The sequence below is a fragment of the Rana temporaria genome, chromosome 2 (genome assembly GCF_905171775.1).
Source record: "Rana temporaria chromosome 2, aRanTem1.1, whole genome shotgun sequence".
Taxonomy (NCBI): domain Eukaryota; kingdom Metazoa; phylum Chordata; class Amphibia; order Anura; family Ranidae; genus Rana; species Rana temporaria.
In genome coordinates this window covers 386,784,379-386,809,759 of record NC_053490.1, presented here as the reverse complement: position 1 = coordinate 386,809,759, position 25,381 = coordinate 386,784,379, and the positions used below count along the sequence as shown (strand labels likewise).

General features: G+C 42.5%; 2 protein-coding genes across 4 annotated transcripts in view; one reads left to right on the top strand and one right to left on the bottom strand.

Annotated features, from left to right (window-relative positions):
- CTPS1 (CTP synthase 1) overlaps window positions 1–13,196 on the top strand; it is a 45,521-nt gene extending 32,325 nt beyond the window's left edge. The window contains exons 16-19 of the mRNA XM_040337942.1: window positions 4,075–4,171; window positions 8,310–8,454; window positions 9,545–9,635; window positions 12,946–13,196. Of these exons, the coding sequence (XP_040193876.1) occupies window positions 4,075–4,171; window positions 8,310–8,454; window positions 9,545–9,629 (327 nt within the window). The 3' untranslated portion in view covers window positions 9,630–9,635; window positions 12,946–13,196. The remainder of the gene's footprint in view (window positions 1–4,074; window positions 4,172–8,309; window positions 8,455–9,544; window positions 9,636–12,945) is intronic.
- Window positions 13,197–23,349: 10,153 nt separating this feature from the next.
- Window positions 23,350–25,381, bottom strand: part of SCMH1 (Scm polycomb group protein homolog 1) — a 70,554-nt gene continuing 68,522 nt past the window's right edge. For all 3 annotated transcript variants that reach the window (XM_040337938.1, XM_040337939.1, XM_040337940.1), the window contains one exon: window positions 23,350–24,550. In XM_040337938.1, coding sequence (XP_040193872.1) covers window positions 24,425–24,550 — 126 coding nt within the window. In that variant the 3' untranslated portion in view covers window positions 23,350–24,424. The remainder of the gene's footprint in view (window positions 24,551–25,381) is intronic.

Genomic DNA, 25,381 nt, shown 5'->3' with positions numbered 1-25,381 from the left:
TTAAGTGAACAATTAGTCGGAAAAAAATCCACGGTTTTGTTATCGGAATGTCTGATCGTGTGTACGCGGCATTCGTTTATTTCAGCCCATGCATCCTTCAAAAAGAGTTACTCTGTTATTCCGGTTATGCTCAATATAGGTGAATCAGCTTTTCATTCCACCATTTTTCAGTGATTCAGGCAGACCATTATCCAAGCCTATTCATCCTTTCCTGTTAAGGCACCTTTTTACTAGATTGGTTTGTGACCCTCTTTGGCATCAGGCTACTCTTTCCCAATTTGCATGGCTGCTACGTGGTCTGCTGTTTTACAAGGTGCATGTTCAGGCATCCTCTAATGCCAGCTTTGGGCATAAGGTCCTTCGGAGGGATCTTTGCACCGCAAGCAATCCATATTTCTGTCCTGTTAGCATTTTGTTTGATCTGTTTTGTCATTCCCTCAGGACTGCTTTTAAACATCCCAAAGATGAAGCATTCCTCAATGAATGAGGAAGAAAGAATAGTTTTTGTATTCACTGTAAAATGTTTATCTTGATCCTACAGGACACAGGCAGAGTATTCATACACCATGGGTTATAGTTGTGTAACTTTTTTTTTTTTTTTTTGTGTGGATGTAAACCCGATTTCATGAAATTTGAGCTCGGGACATATTTCTCCAGTGTTTTATCTCTCTTCAAAGCACTATGTCCCGTAGCTGTCTCATGCTCCATTCCTTTGTTTTCTCCTAACAAGTTCTCCGTCACATATGATAAAAGCAGCCTGAGTTTTTTTTGTTGGAGGATGCTATAGATTAGCATAGAGCTGAACGATTCAATGATCAGAGCTGAAAGTCTCCACCTATGAGGAGATGGGGTGTGTGCTTTTTCCTCCAATTGGCTGTATGCACAGGCTTCACTGCAGTGTTGAATAGGAAGAGAAAAATATCACATGATGTGCACTTTCTAAACTGTATATAAAGCTGAAGACAACAGATAAACATGTAAACCTTATGTAGGGAGATTTGTTTCATCCCTGTGTATCATCTGAGGCTGTTCACTTCACTGGCTATATGGGGTTTACATGCATTTTAATGTGATCAGACACTGGCAACACTCTAGAAGACACGCTCCTTGAGCACCTCACTTATAGTCCTATCCCACTCCGTGAGGCATTTCAGGCATGAAACAGGCGGCCTATTTGACTAAAGAAGAACTATCTGCATCTACATCACATTTCCACATACAGATTATGGTCTTAATTCAGCCATCTTCATCCAGGGCCCAAAAACTCCACGCCTTGTCTCGTACTTCCATTTCCTAAACCGTTGTATTCTCCTTTCTAGAGGACACAGAAGGGAATGAATAGGATATTGAGGCAGTATTGGAGGAAGCTGCAAAAGAGAACAGTAGATTATCGCTATATTCAAGAGGGAGCTTCATGCAGGGCCGTTTGAAGGAATTTGGGGGCCCCAAGCAAAATGGACATGGAGGGCCCCCCCCATGTTCTTTTTACATCCCCCGGCCCCCTCCTCCCTCCCTATGTTCTTTTTATGCCCCACCCCCTGGGGGCCCCTGTATTGTCACATTCTGCTGCCTATCGTAGAATGCTGCGGAAGTCACGTGACGGACAACTGCGCATGCGTTCCAACCGCAAGTGCGATGCGTTCCACAGAATTTATGACACTACCCTTCAGTGAACCCATCACAATTTGTCACAGAAGTGACGTATTACCATACACGGAGCCGGGGGGGGGGGGGAGAGAGAGAGACACATTCAGAGCAAGAGAGGAATGGAGATATAGAGATACATTCAGAGCGAGAGAGGGATGAAGAATAAAGAGAACCGGGGCTCAGGGAGGGGATTACCTCCCCTATGTACATTACTTCCCTTATATAAAATATATGTACACGATCTCTCTCTCGCTCTGAATGTATCTCTATATCTCTATCGGTCTGAATGTCTGTCTCTCTCTCTCTCTCTCTCTCTCTCTCTCTCTCTCTCTCTCTCTCTCTCCCCCGCCCCGTGTATGCTAATATGTCACTTCTGTGACAAATTGTGATGGGTTCACTGAAGGGTAGTGTCGTTAAATCCTGTGGAACGCATCACATTTGCCGTTGGAGCGCATGCGCAGTTGGCCGCCACGTGACTTCCGCAGCATTCTGAGATGGGGAGCAGAATATGACAACACACCCCCTCCCCGCCCGCTACATTAAATTTTTTGTTTTATTTTTTTAAATGATAAGTTACAACATGTCAGCTTATATACAGTACTTGTGTGCTCTGTTTGTAGCCAGAACCTTTCCAACACAGCCAGTTTCGAGTATTCTATAGCTCCAGCACAAAAATCAGACAACTCCAGTGGTAGAGAGCCCCTTAGGGTAACACTCGCAGACATCACATGAGATTTGCACAGCAGTGAGGTGCGAATCATATGTGATGTTTGACATTGCAGCAGTGTGAATCAGACCTAAATGTGCACCCTCTTCTACTGTGGTGTTTGAGGGAGATTCACAGCAACCAGGCATGCAGAGAAAGCAGGGACAGGAGGTGTGCAGTCTGTGAGGCTGTAAAGGAGCCATTGCAGTGACCTCTGTTATCAAGCCCAGGTAGAGGAGGGGGGAGAGCACGGGGGAGTATCAGAGAGGGCACCGTGCAGACAGTGATTGGAAAAACATCAAAGAGACACAGTAGCTGGCCAGCTCGGGGCCCCAAGCAGTTGCTTGCTTTGCCTGTCGTGTTCCGACAGGCCTGGCTTCATGCAACATGCCTTTTCATGTTCAAAAGCCTCTGTCCACAAAAGGCCTTGGCATTGACAATCCATCTTGCCATGCCTCTTTTGGTACAAAGAGACCTGCAGAACTCTCCCTGTTCATGAACAGAATGTGCAGTCTATGACAATTGGGTCACCCCTGAAAGCATTTTCACTGCCCCAAAAATCTTTGCAAACTTTTTCACTGGATAGAGTTCTGCAAAGAAGTGTCTTCCTGTAGGTCAGGGGTCTCAAACTGGCGGCCCTCCTGCTGTTGCAAAACCACAAGTCCCATCATGCCTCTGCCTGTGGGAGTCATGCTTGTAATTGTCAGCCTTGCAATGCCTCATGGGACTTGTAGTTTCACAGCAGCTGGAGGGCCGCCAGTTTGAGACCCCTGCTGTGTAGGTGATCCTGCCGTCTGTCATAAACATCTCACTGTTCCTATATTATATGTTCCTTTGTTCAAAGATTCTGCAGATTTGAGACACTACTAAAGGCTCTTTAATCATGCAGGTACCGCCCTGCAACCAGCTCCCTCTACAGATTCTATATGTCAAACTGCAGCTAACTGGCCTAGTATATTAAACAACCAACATGACCCTGTATTTCAGGATTGTGCTAATACAGAGCAGGAAGCATCAGGAGCCCTCTAAACACTGGCAGCTTATTCAGTGAAATATGCCACATGTCTTTGTTCAGTGCAGACCAGTTGTGAGAAGCTTTGCATGTTGACAATTTTTAAATCCCAATTACAGACAGTGATTTCTAACATTTTATGGGGTTTATAAATTTAGCGCAGCATTTCCTTTTCCTCAAATAGTACAGCTTACTGTACTTCTGCCCCTAACATAACATATGTTTCTGCTTTGCTGTGTACAAAACACATGGCCTGGGTAAGCTCTAGCATCCAGGGATTTGCCAGGGTTACCAAAGTGGGCAACTGCTAAAGTGTCAGCATGGTCATGTGACCCCCCCCCTATGCCGAGAAGCCCCACTTTAGGGAAATGAGCATGAGAGCTGACAGAGTGGGCAGGCAGTAAACGAGCATGGATAGAGTATACCTTGCCAGGGCATGACAGAGGGAAGAGCCTGTCGGGAGACAATAACTTTAAGTTGGACTAGTCATAGAGGTTGATTTGCTGAAGGCAAATATACTGTGCAATTGGAAGTGCACCGCTCTAGATCTGAGGGGAAGCTCTGCTGATTTCTGTCATCCAGTCAACCCCATGCTGTCTGTCTATCCTGATATCATTTAAGCTTTAAAAGCTACAACAAGAGGCTACCGTATGTTTTTTGCTTTGATTTAAGAAAGCAGGCCTGATTATTTTGTTTTTTTTTAATTCAGGTAAACCCAGAACTTAGGCATGACTTGGAGGCCCGAGGTCTAGCATTTGTTGGACAGGATACAGAAGGAGAAAGAATGGAGATCGTAGAGTTAGAAGGTTAGTATTGTACTAAACTTGACTACCTTTATGAATTTACTCATTTTTTTTTGTTTGTTTTAACTGATGGCCAACCACGCACTGTAGTTTTTTTACTGCTACAGTGCAGGGCAGAATCGCATGTATACAGTGCATCCAGAATGTATTCACAGTGCTTGACTTTTTCCACATTTTATTATGTTACAGCCTTATTCTAAAATGGTTTCAATTAATTATTTTCCTCAAAATGCCACAAACGATACACCTTAATGACAACATGAAAGAAGTTTGAAATCTTCGCAAATTTATATAAAAAAAAAAACGTTTGCATGTATTTATAGCGGAGTTCCACCCAGAAGTGGAACTTCCACTTTAAGGACTCCTGACCCCTTGACATTCCACATTTGACATAGTTTTTTTTCAGGGGGGGGGGGGCAGGTACCCAGCTCTCGCATATGCTTGGGCCACCTAGGCGACTAGAACGGAAATTCTCCTCTCCTCCTCCATCCCTGCAATCTTCTGGGACACGTCACAGGTCCTAGAAGATTGCCCAGCCATTCAGGATGCGCAGAGCGACGTGCGCACCCAGCTGTGAATCCGCAAGCTGTCACAGGCAGGTGCCCACACTAGTGATGCGGGGAGGGGCTAGGGAGAGAACTGAGGCTTCGGGTGGCCACATTGCTAGATCCTGGGACAGGTGAGTGGGTAATAATTTAAAAGTCAGCAGCTACACTTTTTTAGTAGCTGCTGAATTTTAATAAACACCAAAACGACTGGAACTCCGCTTTAAGTATTCACAGCCTTTTCTCAATACTTTGTTACAGCACCTTTTGGTGCCAATTGCATCCTCAAGTTTTTTTTTTTTTTTGAGCTTGGCACACCTATTTTTGGGCAGTTTCTCCCATTTTTATTTTGCTGGACCTCTCAAGCTCCATCAGGTTGGATGGTGAACGTCGGTGCACAGATTACTTCAGAGATGTTCAATTGCGTTCAAGTCTGGGCTCTGGCTGAGCAACTCGAGGACATTTACAGAGTTGTCCCTTAGCCACTCCTTTTATCTTGGCTGAGTGCTTAGGGTTGTTGTCCTGTTGGAAGATGAACCTTCGCCCCAGTCTGAGGTCTGGAGTATTCTGGAGCAGGTTTTTATCAAGGATGTCTCGGTACATTGCTGCATTCATCTGTCCCTCGATCCTGACTAGTCTCACAGTTCCCGCTGCTGAAAAATATCCCTACATCATGATGATGTTGCCGCCACCATGCTTTACTGTAGGGTTGGTGTTGGCCAGGTGATGAGCAGTGCCTGGTTTCCTCCAGACATGGGGTTCAATCTTTGTTTCATCAGACCAGAGAATTTTGTTTCTGAGAGTCCTTCAGGTGCCTTTTGGCAAACTCCAGGTGGGCTGTCATGTGCCTTTTACTGAGGAGTGGCTTCCATCTGGCCACTCTACCATAAAGGCGCGATTGGTGGAGTGCTGCAGAGATGGTGGTTCTCCTCTCTTCATAGAGAAATGCTGGAGCTCTGTCAGAGTGACCATCGGGTTCTTGGTTGCCTCCCTGACTAAGGCCCTTCTCCCCCGATTGCTCAGTTTGGCCTGGCGGCTCGCTCTAGGAAGAGCTCTGGTGTTTCCAAACTTCCATTTATGGCCACTGGGCAGAAATGTTTCTGTATCCTTCCCCTAAGCTGTGCCTCAATACAATTTTTTTTTTTTTTTTTTTTGGAGGTCTACAGACAATTCTTTGGACTTCATTGCTTGGTTTGTGCTCTGGCATGCACTGTTAACTGTGGGACCTTTTATAGAGAGTTGTTTGCCTTTCCAAATCCTGTCCTATCGACTGAATTTAGTACAGGTGGACTCCAAGTTGTAGAAACGTCTCAAAGATGATCGGTGAAAACAAGATGCACCTGAGCTCCATTTTGAGAGTCATGGCAAAAGCTGTGAATAGTTGGGTACATTGTGTTTTTTTTTTTTTTTTTTTTTTTTTTTATAAATTTTAACAGATTACAAACAAACTTTAATGCCGATCAGCAGGTTCTGGCCAATGTGTCATGGCCAGGACCCACCAATCTGCAGAGTGGATGACATGAAATCTTGCTAGGCACACGGTTAACCTTTTGCCCCAGATGTTAACCCCCTCCTACCCAGTGTTATTGGTACAGTGATAGTGCATATTATTGGCACTATAAAAAACAAAAATGAATAGCGCCACTTAAAAATAGATGTGCAAATTACATATAAATATCAATCGTTGTGCAAAATCAGTCAGTTCATGAACCACTGAAAATGTCCCAGTGAAACTATGTTCTTTAACCTCCCTGGCGGTATGATTCTTTCAGAAAAAACATGCTGAAAGCGGTACCATTATTTGCAAGGAAATTTGGCGTTTTATATTGTAGGTCTGTAATTTTTAGAAATAACTCACTTAAATCTGACCAAACAAGATTCTAATAGGCATCCCGTGTATTACATTTTTTTAAAAACAAAATTATAAATTATAATATAATAAATAATTATAAATAATTATAACAAATAATAATATAATTATAATAAAAATTATTCAATAATGTAATCAAATTAAAATCACTGAAATTTGCTCAGTTGCAGAATTGTTGCTGTCATTATTTTTTTTTTTTTATGACGAATTTCCCCACAAATCGCTATCGCACAATTCTGCAAGTGATTATAATTTATTATCGCTGTTTTTTAGCTGATCTAAAACTATTTTTGACATAAAGGGACACTTTTGGTTGCTATGGACAATCTACAGTTTGCAGGGAGAAAGAACATTTTTTATTATATAAAATGACATGCAGGACACTGGGCAGACCACTAGGGACAAGGGGGGGTGTGTTTTTTTTTTACATACAGTACTGTAATCTATAAGATTACAGTATACTGTGTGTATAGTGTTTGTTTACGTTTTTGAATTTGGCGCCGTTCTCCGTCCCCGTGCGTCGTAACGTCGCAGGGAACGGAGATCGGCGTCACACGGAGGCACTATGTGAATCGAGCGAGGTCCCGCTCGCTCACACAGCGCGGTGGCATCGCTGGATCCAGGGACAAGGTAAGTAAAAAGTGCCTGTGGATTCAGCGAGGCGAGCCGAGACTGACTCGGGGTTACCGATAGTAGCAGGAAAATCTAACCCCGAGTCAGTCTCGGGAAGACCGCCAGGGAGGTTAAGTGTTCAAAAAACAGCCACCATTCACCAGAACGGATGGCCCTTACAGCAGCTTTTACGCCTGTGACTCATGTCAAAACATCCCAGTGTGAGTGCAAAGCTTCACAATCCTCTGCATCCAATGCCACCAGATAAATAAAGCTCGCCAGGAAGCAGGAGGTCAGGCGGTTAAGGAAAACTTCATGAGATGTAAAAAAAAAAAGGGCTCCTGAAGTTCTAAAAGTACAAGCCTCCTGGCAGTTATGCTGTCGCAGTCTCTAATACTTTGAGTCACAAACCTAGAACAAGTATGTAGATACTTGGGTCAGTGACTTAAAGGGATCACTAAAGGAAAATATTTTGTTAGCTAAATAGCTTCCTTTACCTTACTGCAGTCCTGGTTTCATGTCCTCATTGTTCATTTTTGCTTTGAAGTTGCTGTAATTCTGCTCTGATCTCCACACTTCCTGCTTGTCTGGCTCCTTATGAAAAATCTCATGGCAGCTTTTCACTGTGGTCCAAGCTGTGTGTCTAAAACTCCTCAGAACCAATCGGATTCATTTTAAAAACAAAACACTGCCCTGGATTTGTTTGTTTTTGTTCTGTGTCTCTCTCTACTTCACAGAAACATGAAACCAGTTTAAAAACAAAAGTGAAACTAGAGGCACATTATATGATTGATTTTTATCTATTTTTAATCCATTTTTAAAAGGAATCAGTTAACTTTTATGTCTCTATACCCTGTAAACAGTCATTTCAGCAAACCATTTTTTTTTCCTTTAGTGACCCTTTAAAGTATTAATGACAGTCAGCTAGTGTGTTTTTAGGACAAGAGGTCAACCATGGAAGCCTCCATAAGGTGTAAGGGAGTCGAGAACAGATGCTATGCTGACATTGCATATGTATTATTGTACAAATAAGAAATAAATCCTCTTTAATTGATTTTCATTCGTACTTGAGGTCTTTATTTGTTTATAACATAATGTCTTGTGGTTTTTCTAGATCATCCATACTTTGTTGGCGTTCAGTATCATCCTGAGTTCACATCTCGCCCTATCAAACCCTCTCCTCCATATTTTGGCTTGCTGCTTGCCTCTGCAGGGAGACTAGCCCAGTATATTGAGAGGGGATGCCGCCTTTCCCCCAGGTAAAATTACTAGATTATTTTGCTGCTTCTCCTTCCACCATTTCTGGTTACAGACAGATTCTCACTCAAGCATACGGTCTTAAGTTGCCCATTGGTCTTCTGTTTACATGCTCTCAAAGTTTTACCGGGTAGATGCTCAGGCCTCATCTGATAAAAGGACCTTCAGGCAGCTCTTTTGAGCCACAGGCAGTCTTAAGTTTTTTTTTTTTTTTGTTTTTATTTTATTTTTTTGTGGTGCTGGATTTTCTTTTTCTTTTCTTTGCTGTCCATTCCTCAGTTGGACTGCTTTTGGACATACTTGGCTGACCAGAGATTTTGTTTGCCAGTATTCTAAACCTCCTGTAGATGGCAGTATACAATTCAATAGTTTCTAAATTCCCTTTTTCGTCAGTGAACTTCAAGAAAGTGTGGTAAATACAACAATCCTTTTTTTTACAGTAATTTTTTATGCACTTACAAAAACAGATAAAACTGACCAAAAAAAAAGAAAATAAAAGTTCATTGTTAATTGACCAGGAAGTGGAGAAATCCGAGGGGGTGCTGTTGTTAGTCCTTTTTTCTATTGGCTAGAGGCTCCAGCCTACGGCCGTACAAAGTACAATCTGCCTGTTGTACCTGGGAGTCCAGTGCTTCAGGGGAGTATCTTTACAAATTGTGTTAGTCTGCAGAATAATTTGGCTCGCTGACATGTATTGTAAAATACTCTGTGGGCAGCTACACATGCATAGCTGCTGGCACCCATGGTTTTATGCATATTTGGTATATTTTTGCAATAAATTTCAATGTGCTAAATTAGGCTGCTGCTGTGACTCTTGAACAGCAGAACAAGCTGATTTTTTTTCCCCCCCTCTGCACAGTAACTCCCTAATGTGCAACAGACTTAAAGCTGTCTGTGTACACTCCTTCAGATCTACGAAATATATAATATGAGGTCAAACCTAAACATTCCATTCAGTTTGTATCAAGTCACAGGCCCTTTCAGTTAATAGTAGATCTAAAGGAGATTATTTAGTGTGTCGCCAGCTTAACATCTCCAGCTCTTAGAGATGCCCACATTTGCTTTAATATGACTTTCTCATTTTCTTTACAGGGATACATACAGTGACAGAAGCGAAAACAGTTCTCCTGATACAGAAATTGCAGAACTCAAACTACCAGTAATAAATCATGAATGATGTTCGGTAATGAGCACTTGTCTATTCAACTTTAAATATGAAAAAGCACACTTTAGAGATCCATATCTAATGGAAGGTTTTGCATAGTTTTTACCTTTTTTTTTTTATTTTTATTTTTGTGGCAAGAAAAAAAAAATCTTGAACTATCATTTAACTCCCCAGGAGACAGACTGCATATAGCACTTGATCACATTCGGATTGATGTCCCCTAAAAATGCTTCTATATGCTGGCTGTAGCTTCCCTCCCTTTTTGAAGCTCAATGAACAGCCAGCCCAGATCTAAGCTGAGCGATCTGTCATTAATGAATGAAAAAATAGTGTTTGTTCGGTCATAATGATTAAAGATCAATCAGAGTTTTGGCCCTGTGTAAAATATTTGTCGTGTGTGTGTGTGTGTGTGTGTGTGTGTGTGTGTGTGTGTGTGTGTGTGCGTGTGTGTGTGTGTGTGCGCGCAAACGGATGCATTACACAGCCACAACTTTGAATGATCTTTTACTATTATGAATGAACAAGTTGCGCTACTCATTCATTCATAACAGCGACAGATTACTCGGAGGTGCTGCTTTCTCTGTATCTTACAAGGGTGCTTGTAGAAATCCACAGCTCAGCTGATGGATCACAGAGCGCTGCAGCACTGTGTGAGCTTTTACTATGAGTGAGCGATCAACAATGTTGGGCCGGTGCTATATATAATACAAACCGCTCATTCCTAAAACTGAAAGTTTACACAGCACTGTCATCCATTGGCCAGGTTGTGGATTTGTAAAAGCAGCCGTGACAGACACTTAAGCCTCGTACACACGATTGGATTATCCAACAGGAATTGTGTGACAGGCTGTTTTCGGAAAATCTGACTGTTTGTACGCGCCATCGGGCAATTGACGGATTTTCCACAGATAAATGTGGGATAGCATGCTTTAAAATTGTCTGCCAACAATTGTGTGTTGTTGGATTTTCCGATCGTGTGTACACAAGTTCGTCGGGCAAAACTCCAAAGTACAAACACTCATGCTCAGAAGCAATGCTCACCATAACACAACATTGGCAGAAGTTGCCCAAAGGGTGGCGCTAAAGAGCTGAAAAACCACGTAGTTTCATAATTCTTTGCCGTTGGGATGCAAAACAAGTTCTTGGCCAATGCCCTTCAGACAAAAGTCCTGCGATTTTTGTCTGCAGAAAATCCGATTGTGTGTATGAGGCTTAAAGCGGGGGTTCACCCTTAGAGGGCACTTTTCCCCCTTAGATTCCTGCTCGTTATTACTAGGGGAATCGGCTATTTATTTAAAAATAGGTGCAGTACTTACCCGTTTACGAGACGCATCCTCTCCGTCGCTTCCGGGTATGGGCTTCGGGAATGGGCGTTCCTTCTTGATTGACAGGTTTCCGAGAGGCTTCCGACGGTCGCATCCATCGCGTCACGATTTTCCGAAAGAAGCCGAACGTCGGTGCGCAGGCGCAGTATAGAGCCGCACCGACGTTCGGCTTCTTTCGGCTACGAGTGACGCGATGGATGCGACCGTCGGAAGCCTCTCGGAAGACTGTCAATCAAGAAGGAACGCCCGCTCCCGAAGACCATACCCGGAAGCGACGGAAGAAGATGCAGCTCGAAAACGGGTAAGTACTGCACCTATTTTAATACAAATAGCCGATTCCCCTAGACCGAACGAGCAGGAATCTAGGGGAAGAAAAAAAAATTTTTTAGAAATGGGTGAACTCCCGCTTTAAGCGTTACAAGCTGTGTGATCTGTTTTTAGAATTGGCAGCACTGGTTTCTGGAACAGCCCCCTTCCTAGCAGTATTGTAATACAGGAAGGATAACCTATTATAAATAAAAATAGTAAGTGGTGCTTACACCAATCGTAATAATAATAATAATAAAAAAAAAAAAAAAAAAAAACTTCATCCAACGTGTTGCTAAGGAAATAAATTGGTCTAAAAGAATGTCCACATAATCCGTAAGTCTGTGTGTTAAAAGAATTGCATTAATTAAAAAAAAAAAAATCCATGTGATCATCCAACAGTAACCATCTATGGTGGTCAACCACGATGATGTTCTCCTGCTCACCACCAAGCCAAAAAGAGTCACCACGTCATTCAAATGCTGACTCGCCAGAATGATTTGACCTCTTATTTAAAAGGTCAAAATGCACTTTGAGTTGAGTTTCTCCTCTTGTTCTACTTCGCTGCTATCCAATCCCCCAGGAACATCAACAGGGTCCTGAGTAGGGTTGCCCTGATACCACATTTTTGAGACCGAGTTCAAGTTCTCGCCGATACTGATTACCGATACACAGATCCATGTTCCGTCAGGGGAGAGGAGAGACATATCGTGTGTTCCTAGTATATAGTCGGTCCCATCACCCCACAGTTAGAATCACTCCCTAGGTAACACATTTAACTCATTGATCGCTCCCTTATCTCCATCCCTGGCAGTGACATTTTACACAGTAATTGGTGCATATTTATAGCACTGATTGCCGTATAAATGTCAGTGGTCCCAAAATGGTGTCAAAAGTGTCTGTCGCAGTCGTGATGAAAATCACAAATCGCCGCCATTACTAGTAATACATTTTTTTTATAAAAATTCCATAAATATATCCCCTATTTTGTAGGCGCTCTAACTGTTGCGCAAACCAATTAATATACGCTTATTGCAAATTAAAAAAATATATATATATATATATATATATTATATATATATATATATATATATATATATATATATATATATATAATACATATCGGCCTAAACTGAGAAAAAAAAATGTTTTTTTTTTGTTTTGTTTTTTTATAATCAAATAGCACCAAAAGAAAGCTCTATTTGTGGGGAGAAAAAAATGATAAAAATGTCATATGGTTACAGTGTAGCATGACTGTGCAATTTTCATTCAAAATGTTACAGCGCTGAAAGCTAAAAATTGGCCTGGGCAGGAAGGGGGTGAAAGTGCCCTGTATTTAAGTGGTTAAAGTAACGCAGTGCCGTATCGCAAAAATCTGCCTGGTCAGGAAAGGGGTAAATCCTTCAGAGGCTGAAGTGGGTAAAATACATAGAAGGAGCTGTTCTAGCCGCTAAAAGATTTGTATTTCTATTCAGCCAGTCATGTGACCCTTTGGTCAAACACATTTAGGTTCGGATGCCCCAAGACCCCTCTAGATTATTTAACTACAATTGAACAATAAAACCTCGTAATGAGCCTGTGATTACAGGGAGAAATTATGTAAACCTTTCTTTTAATGTGACTTTAGTGCAATGCATTTTAAATCGGTTTGCTTCAGAATTGCAGCTAAAAATTTAAAATCTCCTTCCATTTTTCAGATGACGTGTGTGCCCACCAGCTGAAGAAAAAGTTGTACAGTGTTTTTTTTTTTTATTTGTTTTTTTGCATGGATGATGCTGGGACAGTTTATTTTGTCATTTTCCTTTTTAAGCTAAACATGATTCATGTTTTGTAAAATGAATGCTCATATTCTTTGCCAGTATTATTGAATTCATCTGCCTTTCCTACCATACAGCTACTAAAGGTGTAGCCTCTAAATATGGAATAAATAAAATCTTCCATCTCTATACACCAGAGTTCTGTGTCTTTATTGAGAAGCAATAATCTGGTGTAATCAAGTAATGGGTTCCAGAAAAACAGCCGACAGTATGCTTATTATTGATGTGTATGGATGGTCATTCATGCTGCTAATAAACATGCCCTGTATGTTTCCAGATGGGAAACGGTTCTTCCAACATTAAAAAGTTCTGTTCCAGCAAATCTTCGCTTGACTGGACTTTGCAGGGTTTGCCTGTAAATGAATTGCCTTCTGGGCACTGGCTTCAGCTTAAAGCACTTTCCAGGTCCAGTTCTGCTGGCACTGTTTAGCACATGCCCTGTCTCTAAAGACTCATTTTGTGGGCAGACTGGTCAGGCTAAAACACAGCTACATCATTTACATTGGGCACCTTTCTTTTTTTTTTTTAATAATATTTTATTTTCTAAGAAGTTGCAATTTACAAACATGTGTAAAACATAATCAAGTAACAAGGAATGTTTCACAGTTGGATCAAAAGGCATAGTAAAAGTATAAGTGGTCATGTACAACCCTGCAGACTTGACATTGGCCATCATATAACGGCATGTAGGGCACTTAGAGTAGCGTCAAGAGAAACCTCAAACACATTGGGCACCTAGAAAGTGTAAACTTTATATCTCGAAAGGGGTTACTCCTATGGGGCTGAGCACTGATGTAATTTGCTGCGTGGTCTCGTGCTACGTGTTTTCTATTCAGCATCAAGGGTGCGCCTTCCTTCTGGTGCTGCTCTTGCAAAGAGTCACATGAAACTCTGATCTTCAGTCTGTTCCTGCTGCCCCCCTACAATAACTGTGGTCACTTCCAGCCATCTGACAGACATTGGCACAACCAGCTGTTTGGGTTTTGTGATTTCCTGTAGTTGCAGCATTACCAATTATAGATGCAAGGGGACAGTCTTGAACCTAATGCCTTCGTTCACACTCTACTAATGGCTCCTGTGCTGCCTTCAGCATGCCTACTGATATGCTTAATGTCAGCAGCCTAGAACCATGTTGCCCTCTGCTCTTAAAGGAAAACAAGGGTAGGCAACCTTGTGGTGAAACTACAAATCCTGCCATGTCTGATTGTCGGAGTCTTGCAATGTCTCATGGGACTTGTAGTTTCACCACAGCTGGAGGGCCGAGGTTGCATCCCCCTGGTCTAACACATCCTCAGAGGCTTCATTGCCTCTGGTTGCTCTGCCCCCCTGGACTGAGGTTGTTTACTGACTGCAAAAGATTCCTTATTTAAGCTGCTTGTGGCAACCTCCAAACCATCAGCTGAGACTGTCTGTCTGATTTTCTGAGTTCCTCCAGCCTTTTTCTTACAAGTTTACCTCCTAAGAGTTGTAGTCCTCTGCTATTAATCATGATTTTTTTTTATTTTGTTGGCTCTTACTTTGGTGTGCACCACTCGGTCTTTGGTCCTTTAGCCCCCCCCCCCAGCCCTCAAAGACTTTTTCAATGCACCCACTGTTCTCTCAACAGAGATTGGAAGAACCCTGGCAAGATGCTTGCTTTCCCCAAGTACCTGTTAGCCTTGTATCCATTTGAAGAGGACTTTGTAGAACGTGGATCTGGAAGTCTCACACCTTAACAAATTGACCACCAAACCTGCAGAGAAAGCACCTAACTGATCTATGGATGGAAGCCCTTGGTAAAGCTCTGTTCTTACTGGCAGGCCCTGCAGTTTACTCCATCCTGGCTGTGACCTGGTCAAAAGCCCTTAAAAAAAAAAAAAAAAAAGAGCTTACCACTGCTGCAGTTTATCCCTTGGTCAATTTTTTTTTGCAGCTTTAAGCTACAATTGTGAAGGACTGCTGAAGGTTTCCTGTTCTCTCCTGCATGGGGCTCATGTCTGTACACAGGCAGTGGGCACTTAGATGCAGGATCTGCAGTGCAGTATTTTAACCACAGAAGTGTCTGACCTACAAGGCCTTTAAAGGACATCTTTTTTGGTTCTAGGCACACCATAGGTCTTGGTGAGGTAGGGGTATCATTTCACATATGAAGACTCCGACGATAAGTTGGAAGGCTGGCTGCAGGGAGGGGAGGAGTCTGGGGGCATATAAGCCGCCTCCCCTGCCAGGTCCAGCATCAGCGCATTTTTCTTGCTTCCATTCACACGGTTCCCCTGACCACTTCCATTCATTTATTCAGGGTATGCCCTCTTTTTTTATTTTTGTCCCAGGCATACTGACCAGCCAGGCCAAGATCTTGGTGAGGTAGGGGTATCATTTTACATATGTTTTTCCACTCTCCTCAAATTTGGCTCCCAGTCAATCTACAAGGTCTAGGGTTCAAAGTCTAACAAACCCAATTTTCCACAGTGGAAGGAAATTGTTTTAATCTTTGGGGTCAGAAGGTGGTCTCCGTGGGATGCAAGCTTCAGTTGCGCTCCCTTAAGACTCTTTGTTTTCTCACCTCCAATCTTCCTGTGTCACTTAGCAGGTCTCAATTAAGCCACCGTGGGTTTTTTTTGGATAAAGATGTCCTTGACCCAGATCCTGTGCCAAAATGGTTTCAGGGGTTTTACTCAAAATTGTTCAAGTCTCAGATCCAAAGAGGGCATCAGCACCAAATGTCTTCATTTGAGCGCACAGATTTCACATGCAATCCTTTAGCTCTGTAATCGCCTCTTTACCAGGGACATTTTCTAGCTTTTGTCTGCATCGGGAACATGTACCACCTTTTCATTACATCAGCATTTCCTACACTATGCTGTGGCCCCACTCTTCAGCCTCCGGTCTACATTTCAGTTGTTTACCAAGGTGCTGCCCCAGTCTTGGCCCTGCTATTCTTTTGTGGCATCACCATTGTGGGATACCTAGGCAATGACCCATTGAGGAAATGGTCAATGCAGGCTGTTGAATAATGTGCCTTGACTTCATTGCAGTGATTCAGATGGATTCCAACACTGAGTGAGTGAGTAACTTGTATAGCGCAGCAAACTAAGTCGCCTCAAGGCGCTTTTTGCATCCAGTGCCGTTCTGTGTAGTAGTACGCTGGCCTTGTACAAATATGCCGGACAGCAGCATTGAGTGCAGAGAAGCACTGCTTACAATTTAGCAGGTGCTGATCATAACAAAACCCATGCTTCTCCTTTCCCCATTGAATGCTAGGAAGTGCTTGGTCAAGTGATCCAAATAAATAACAAGAAACTCCTCAACAAGTAAACATATGACCTTACACTTTTAGATGCTGCCGTCATGCATGTACACCGATCAGCCATAATATTGTGACCATTTACAGATAAAAAGAATACAGTGCCTCAAAAGTATTTATAACTCCTCAAACTTTCCACATTTTGTCATGATACAACCATAAATGTATTTTATGTGATAGACCGGGTGTTTCCAAACTATGGCCCTCCAGTTGTTCAGGAACTAAAATTCCCATAATGCCAAGTCATGTCTGAATGTCAGTTTTACAATGCCTAATGGGACATGTAGTTCCACAACAGCTGGAGGGTCATGTGATAGACCAACAGAAAGTGGCACACAATTGTGAACTGGAAATGACTGATCATTGAGTATCTGTCTGGGGTCTAGTCCTGGACAGGCAAGGACCCCCCCCCCCCCCCCCCCCAGGCAAAACTTCACATCCTCAAGTGTCCTTTCACTTCTTTTGCACGAGTGTCTTGATCTGCTGGTAGCTTCCTTTTTGATACAGACCCATTGCAAAGTTTCACTCCAGCCCTCTGCATTAGAACATTCTATCGGGACAGTTCCTGGGCAGACCAATTCATTTAACATCTGGTTGTCCCTTGCATGGTAGCTGAGGAATGCAGTACTGGAACCACAGTCCTTCGTTTTCTGGAAGATTTGCAGAATCAATGCCAGCCTTTTGGGCTGGGGAAAAGCCTTGGGCACTCTAAGTGCAGGGGCCTTGTCACCAGAATTGCTTTGGGTGATCTGGCTCTACTTACATCATTGAACCAACCTGCTGGAGAGTTATCCGATATGGATTCAACTGGGCAACACCACTGTAATGGTGTACATCAACGAGGAACCAGAGGTCTCACTGCAGCAAGCGAGCTAGAATGGATCTGTCCTGAGCAGAACTTAGGGGCGATTTACTAAAGGCAAATCCACTCTGCACTACAAGTGCAGTCACTGTAGATCTGAGGGGAAGCTCTGCTGATGTTATCCAATCAAGTACAAGCAAAAATGCTGTTTTCCTTGCATGTCCCCCTCAGATCTACAGCGACTGCAAGTGCACTTGTAGTGCAGAGTGGATTTGCCTTTAGTGAATCAACCCCTTAATGTTCCAGCCTCGTCTACAGTACAATACCCTGGGTGTGGCAGACTGACTTCCTTATGCTGGCCATACACTCCACGAAAAATCATCCGAACGAACTTTTGAAAAACAAACGTTCGGTCTTGAGCGCAAACGATAGTGCCATCATGTAATGACCAATAAATCGTTCAGTGGACATAAAAAAAACGGACCAATTTTTTTTTAATTAACATATACCTAGTGCAGAAAGTTCGGACGGGAAACGCATTAACCTTCCGATTTATCGTTCGTTCGGCAGAACATTTCCAAACTTGTCCTGGGATTTTGTGCCCATTAACTGTTCGAAAAACGAACGAACTGTCTGAATGACTGATTTTCGCCCGATTTTTCGTATAGTGTATGGCCAGCATAAGTCTACAATTTCAGGCTTCCTTCATAAATGCATTGAAACAATATATTTTGAGTGCAGAGTCCAGCAATCACATTTAGCTGTCATAATCAACTACTTTTCCTCTTTTTTTTTTTTTTTTTTTTTTTTGACTTACCATTCATATCGATATATAAAAATCCTTTTTTAGTTCATTTTTGTAATATTGCATTAAAAAAACCCACAAAATGAATAAAATCTTTTATTTCATTTTCAAATAACTTTGCAATTCTTTGTATCAAGTAATTTTAATGTCATTATAGACGGGACAAATTAAAGAATAAAATTTTAACTTTTTATCTACAGTATTATAACACTATTTGTTTTAAAACTAACACTGGTCAACCTAGGAAAACAAATCAATTTGTCATTTTTTTGAAATTAGAATATATAGAAAATATTTTTATTTTTTTCAAGTCAGTAATGCCAAAAGAGCCCTTTTTGTTTCCAACAAATGATCTATGTATTACTTATGTATCAAAAGTACAAAGTTACTGCTGAATTATTAAGCCTATAGCAGAAAATTAAAAATTGCTCAGGTCCATATGGGGTGTATAGGTAGGTGCAGGAGCCAAAGTGGCTACATTTTTTTTTTTTTTTTTAGACAGACCCTTGTCTTATGGAGGACAGCAATACAAAAAATCAAGAAGCCATTAAATTGAGGCAGTGCCTGCCAAGTATAGAGGCCTTAATCTCCTTTATTCTTCTAATCACTTATGACTACAATAAAGGATTTACACCAAGTCTCTTACGCCGTGGTATCTTAACTGCATATTTACGCTGGCCGCTAGGGGCGTGTACGCTGATTTACGCCTAGAAATATGTAAATCAGCTAGATACGCCAATTCACGAATGTACGCCCGGCGCAGTACAGATATGCCGTTTACGTTAGGCTTTTCCCGGCGTAAAGTTACCCCTGCTATATGAGGCGTATCAATGTTAAGTATGGACGTTGGATCAGCGTCAAATTTTTCAGGTTTTACGTTGTTTGCGTAAGTTGTTCGCGATTAGGGCTGTGCGTCATTTACGTTCACGTCGAAAGCATTGGCTTCATTGTGGGTTAATTTGGAGCATGCGCCGTTCGTAAAAAGCGTAATTTACGTGGGGTCACATAAAATTTACATAACACACGCCCACATCTTCCACATTTGAATTAGGCGGGCTTACGCCAGCCTATTTACGCTACGCCGCAACTTTGGTTTGAGAATACGGCACTTGCCTGTCAAAGTTGCAGAGGCGTAACGTAAATAGGATACGTTATGCCCGCACAAAGATGCGCGCTTCTACGTGAATCCGGGCCTTAATGTTTAAGAGTGACAAAAGTCACTATTGCTGTAGGGTTCAAGCAAATGTGCCCAGATTACAGAGAACTTTAATATATTACTACAGTATAGTGGAGATTACAACAGTCAAATTCTCCCAGAAAGCTCTTCTAGCAAATACAAAAAAAAAGGCATGACTGCCAGTATGATCATTACCCCTCAGAAGACACTGACTTACCTTTAGAGGTAAATGGGATGTACAAAGTAGTAAGCCAGGGTTGGGTGAAACTACAAGTCCCATCATGTCTCTGCCTCTAGGAATCAAGCCTGTGAGTGTCAGGGTCTTGCAATGTCTCATTGGACTCACAGTTTCACCACAGCTGGAGGGCCAAGGTTGCCTACCCCTGTATTAAGCCGACTCCATGCAGGAGCAACAATACGGACATGTCTGCATCCAGTCATCGCACAGTTTTCTATTTAAAGTGATACTAAAGGCTCAACTTTTTTAAAATAACAAACATGTTATACTTACCTGCTCTGTCCAATCATTTTGCACAAAGCAGCCCCGTTATAACTTTTCTCAGGTCCCCTGCCGGCACTCTGGGCTCCACTCCCTGCTGAGTGACCCCCATAGCAAGCCGCTTGCTATGGGGGCACTTATGCAAGCTCGCTCCCAAACTGCTGCTGTGTGTCCATAAGAGACAGAGTGGGCCTCGACCCTGCTCCCTCCTTACTGGCTGCTGTCTCTGAGCCAATGAGGAGGCAGAAAGGCGGGACAGCAGCTGTTCTTGTGCACATTGTTGGATTGGCATCAGGCTCAGGTATTGGGGGGGTAAAAAACCTTTAGCCTCTATAACTACTTTAATTATTCTCCACCACATTGTTATACCAGTAAAAAGCGACACTAGTGGTTCTTTTTGAAGAGAAACTGAAACATGCATTTCCGAATATTTAAAACTATTAAATGGGTCACTGAGGGGTTTATAAAAACTATTAATTTTATATAGATCATTATAAGTGTATGCTGATATACATCTCTTTCCTCTGGTTTAAATCCAGTGACTGAATTTATAATCGTGTTTTAGTCTGTCTTTGTACTTTCCTCCTTCAGCTCCTGTAGCATTTGACTACATTAACGGGCTTTAATCTGGAATCAGTCAGTCAGGCTTTACGGGATTGCACAGCTTTCTGTATATAATAAGTATAACTTGTTGATTGGGCTAGAGCAAAGATATAACCTCATCAGTGATCTGCTGTTTCTTCACTACCCAATCACAGTCTTGACCAACCTGTATTGCTTTGACGGTGGTATAGCAAATTAAACGATCAGGACCTTGCATAATGTCTGTCAAAGGTTATCTATCTGGTCTAGAAAACATAATTAAACATTTTTGGCAGTTAAAGACAGAGTTTACGGGGCGTGGCCAGGCAGCCGATGTAACCGGACGCACTCTCAGCTCTCTCCGTCGAATCTCCTGACATCCATCCTGCACGTTGCCCGTCCTGCCTGGTCTTGGTGCCCAAGTGCTGCGGAACAGTGCCCTGATCATCCCGGTGCCCTCCGTTCCTAGATCCGAGGAGGATGTCGGCAGCTAGGAAGCAAAACGCAAACCGAGCTGCAGACAGCATGGCAAGCCAAGATGGCGCGCAGGCCTCCCGCACAGCCAAGGAGAAGCACAGGGATGGAGCGGAGAGACTCTTCTCCAGAGTACTGGCTGGGGATCCCGGCGCTCTCCCGGAGAGACAGAGCGAGCTGACCGGGGGAACATCTGATACGGACGATACTGTCCCTCTGGAGGATGGCGGAGGCCCGGAATTCCTATGGAGCGCCGTGAGTACTCCTAATAGCAACCCCACTAGGCCGCAGTCTCTCCCCAGCCCTGCCTCTGATAGTGAGCCCTCACTTAGAGACATTTTTGCGGCCATTACCACGTGCAATACCTCCCTAGCTGCCCTGACTGCTGACATCAAAGGGGTTAAGGCGGAAATAACATTTTTGAGGCAAGATGCACAAAAATTGAGGGAAAGACAGAGTTTACCTTTTTACATAAACTGGCCCACGAAGACAAAGTGCCCCAGTAATTTAATACATTACAACTTTTGTAAAAAATATTGTTTAATGGAAATGCCATAACTGTGAAGAATGGCTGAAATACTCCCAATGTTTACACTCCTATGTCCTGACTTATTTTCAGGATATGGCAGTAGTTCACCGCTCGCCTTCAGCATTGCAGGAGTGATCCAAAAGCGTTGCCGTATTCTCTCTCTTTGCAGCAAACACTCTTCAGTCACACATCCCCACCAGGATTCTCACACTGCCATAGTGTATTTCCATCTCATACTCTAGGCCTACAACACAATGGCCACCGAGACTCATTCTTTAAGCCAGCTTAAGAGATTATAACTTTAGTTGTCCTTAATGTGGTTGTAAACCTCAGTCTTATACTTGCACCTATAGGTACTGTAAATATATCCTAAACGTGCACCGTTTAGGAGATATTTACTATATATGCATCCGATTACATCATCAGCAAATGCGCTCTAAAGGAACGGCCACCGGGGCTGTTCCTTTAGAATCCTGTGCCGTAAAATGATGGCTCCCCTGTGCAGGAGCGACGTCATCGCAGCTGTGACGTCATCGTGGCTCCGGCCTGTGTCACACAGCCAAAGTCCGTGGACCCAGAAGGAAGCCGGGTGAAGATGGAAGTGTCCTCCAGCGATGACATTGTATTGCTGGAATGCTTCATTTTCAGATAAGTTTCACATAATGTGCTACCGTGTTTTCCCGAAAATAATACACCGTCTTATATTTATTTTTCCTCAAGAAGACACACTATGTCTTATTTTCAGGGAATGCCTTATTTTTTATTAAGCAGCAGCTTTACTGGTTGTTGTGGGGGGTGAGAGAGACCCACAGACTGTTGCTGGGGGAGAGAAACCCACACTGCTGAGTAAAACGGGAGCCACAGCTTTACTTCTTCACCTGAGGATACTCAATACCTAAAGCAGAGCGTCCTGCTCCTCACTTCACTGAGGAGACTTTTACTTTCACTTTCTGTTTCTCCCTCCATGCCTCAGCTTGCAGCACGCACAGAATCACTATGTCTTATTTTCGGGGTATGGCTTATATTGCATAAATGCTTAGAAATCCTGCTACGGCTTATTTAATGTGTATTTTCGGGGAAACACGGTAGTATGCGATACCTAGTAGCTTTAACTTGCAGGTCTCGGAGAAAAAAAAAGAAAAAGCAACCGCTTTAAAAAAGATGGTGGCTTTGTGGCCATTTTGTTGTAGCCCATGTTCTTGAAATTAAGCCCAGACATAGGAATGTAAACATTTGGAGTATTTCAGCCGGGCTTAATGGGTGACAGAAAAGGCCAACAAGTATGGCATTAGCCAGTTTATATAAAAGGTGAATTTAAACTTTAAAGCGGGAGTTCAACCAATTCCTTTTTTTTTTTTTTTCCCCTTAGCTTCCTGCTCGTTTTGTCTAGGGGAATTGGCTATTTGTTTTAAAATATAATCCGTACTTACCCGTTTTCGAGATGCATCTTCTTCCGTCGCTTCCGGGTATGGGTCTTCGGGAGCGGGCGTTCCTTCTTGATTGACAGTCTTCCGAGAGGCTTCCGACGGTCGCATCCATCGCGTCACTCGTAGCCGAAAGAAGCCGAACGTCGGTGCGGCTCTATACTGCGCCTGCGCACCGACGTTCGGCTTTCGGAAAATCGTGACGCGATGGATGCGACTGTCGGAAGCCTCTCGGAAGACTGTCAATCAAGAAGGAACGCCCATTCCCGCAGCCCATACCCGGAAGTGGCGGAGAAGATGCATCTCGTAAACGGGTAAGTACGGATCATATTTTAAAACAAATAGCCGATTCCCCTAGACAAAACGAGCATTCATCTAAGGGGAAAATGTGTAAGGTATGGGTGAACCTCCGCTTTAAGACATTTTACATGTATATATTCAGCAGTTTGCCTACACTTGCAACTTTAAAGGGACAAACTTGGAGAATAAATAACCATTAAATTGTCATGGCATATTAATTAAACCTGGCCCATGCTATATTTTTATGTTCAGAAAGAACCCTAGTATTATACAAAGTACACAATTAAATGTAAAGCTTTTGCACAAACTGGTATTACATTTTATCAGCTTTTTGCTTTAAAATAAATATAAAAAAAACTATAAAGTGTATGGAAGTTTTGTACAGTTATAATTATGGGTAAGATAATTATATCTTTAAACATTTATTTAAATGGCGTTGATTGTTTGCACTCTTCTCAGTAGCTACTTTATATGTAGGATAATTCAAACTATTACAATATTGACCTTACAGTCCACTATAGTTGATAGTAGGCAAAATTAAGTGTACAACCAAAAACCACCTGCCATTGATAGTGTAATACTAATATGAAGTATTTTATGCAAGAAATATTTCTGTAGACCGTTATATTACCATCAGTTTTTCTTTTCTTCAGCCCACCGTAGAGATCCACTACAAAATGCATTCATCACATATAACTGGTTTTGCCTATAATCTGCTCATACGGCTCATTGCCTCCATATTGGTAACTGGCTGTTCATTCAGTAGTGCTTTTCTTGTCACCCATCATATGAAAAGTGCCTCAGACATAAAAAAAAAAACAGAGTTCTCAGAGCCCAGGTAAAAGGTTTGAGACTGATTATGACAATCTGTAGCCAATGGGAAGTGTTTTTCATTCAGGTTAAAATTAAATGAATCTGTCCACTGTGCAACAACGCCTCAAAGTCTGGAAACCGTACTGTTAGCATCCTAAGCAAGAGAGTCGGGAAACATTGAATTAACGGTGAGCAAAGCCTGTGTGATTGGATCTGAATTTATTAATACATATACTGGCGACCCCTTCATTTTACTCATATACAAGACGTAAAGTGGATTTTCAGTAACCTAACAAAGCATCAAAATCAAAGCTTCTGAGGCCAAAAGTTCATTGTGCCTCATTTATTCTACTATGTACAGCACTGTGTGCACTGCCAGTGCTATATAAAATAAGAAAAGTATTGTATGGATTAACCAAGGAGAAGGGCAACCAACAGGCAGCCCAAAAATGTAAAGTCTTCATCTCCCAAGATTGTGAAATTTAAAAGGACAAATTCACCGAACTGGAGGAGAATCTCAGAAACTGTGAATCTTTCGGTTGAGAAGTCAACAACGTGTGAAACGCCCCAGAAAATGGGGACGTATTCCTTGAAAGGTGACTTTACAAAAAGTTGCTGAGGCAGTCCAATGTATGACCATTTAGTGAGAGATAACTGGCTCCTTTTCATGGTCAGAACTTTCCCTGCTTTAATTTATCTATGTGGTTAGACAGCTTTAGAGCAGGACCCAACTTCAGCCCCATGTACTTCATCATGACATCACTTCTTAGAAGGAGCAAGGCTTTTCCATCTATTTCCTGAACAGGGGAGATTAAAAAAAAGCTAATGAGAGAGAGAAGTGATGGATATCAAAGATATATAATCAAGACAGAGTTATAACAAAATGTTTGAAGTTTTGAAGCGCTACGGTGGCCGAGGAATCTTCAGCCTTCAAAATACTTCTATTGCCGCGTACACACGATAATTTTTTGGCATGAACAAAAAACGTAATTTTCTTTATCGTACATCACGGGACACAGAGTCTTAATCATTACTATCTGGGTTATATTCCACCATCAGGTGCTGGACACTGGTGTAATCAATTAGAACAGGAAGTTCCCTCCCTATATAACCCCTCCCATACTGGGAGCACCTCAGTTTTTTCACCAGTGTCTAAGGTGTTGGTCACGAATTAACATGTGCTCTGAGGAGCTCCACTGGAGGGATCCATGCTGGATGTAAAAAGCCTCCATAAAATCCGGATCCGTCCAAGGTGCTTCATAGCCAAAGTGGACGGTACCCGGGCCTCGGTACGAAGAATGAGGTTTTGCCTATAATGCTTCTCTCTGAGAGCTGGACCCTGGGTTCCAGTACATTGGTCGATGTCAAAGACCAAATATTTTTTCTGTTGCCAGGGTGCTATATAGGTCCAGGGGAGAGGTGACCTGCTATGGACCCCAGTCCCTGAAGGTCTGAGACGAAGCCCGCGTTGAGGGGTGAAGGCTGGGCCTCTTGCTTTGCAATACCCTGCAGCGTGGAAAGGTAAGCGGAGGTACCTACAGGACTTGGTCCGACAGTGGGTTCTCCATTGGGGATTATGGGTCTCGCCTATTTTATGCTTCTATGCATGGGCAACTTAACCACAAAGT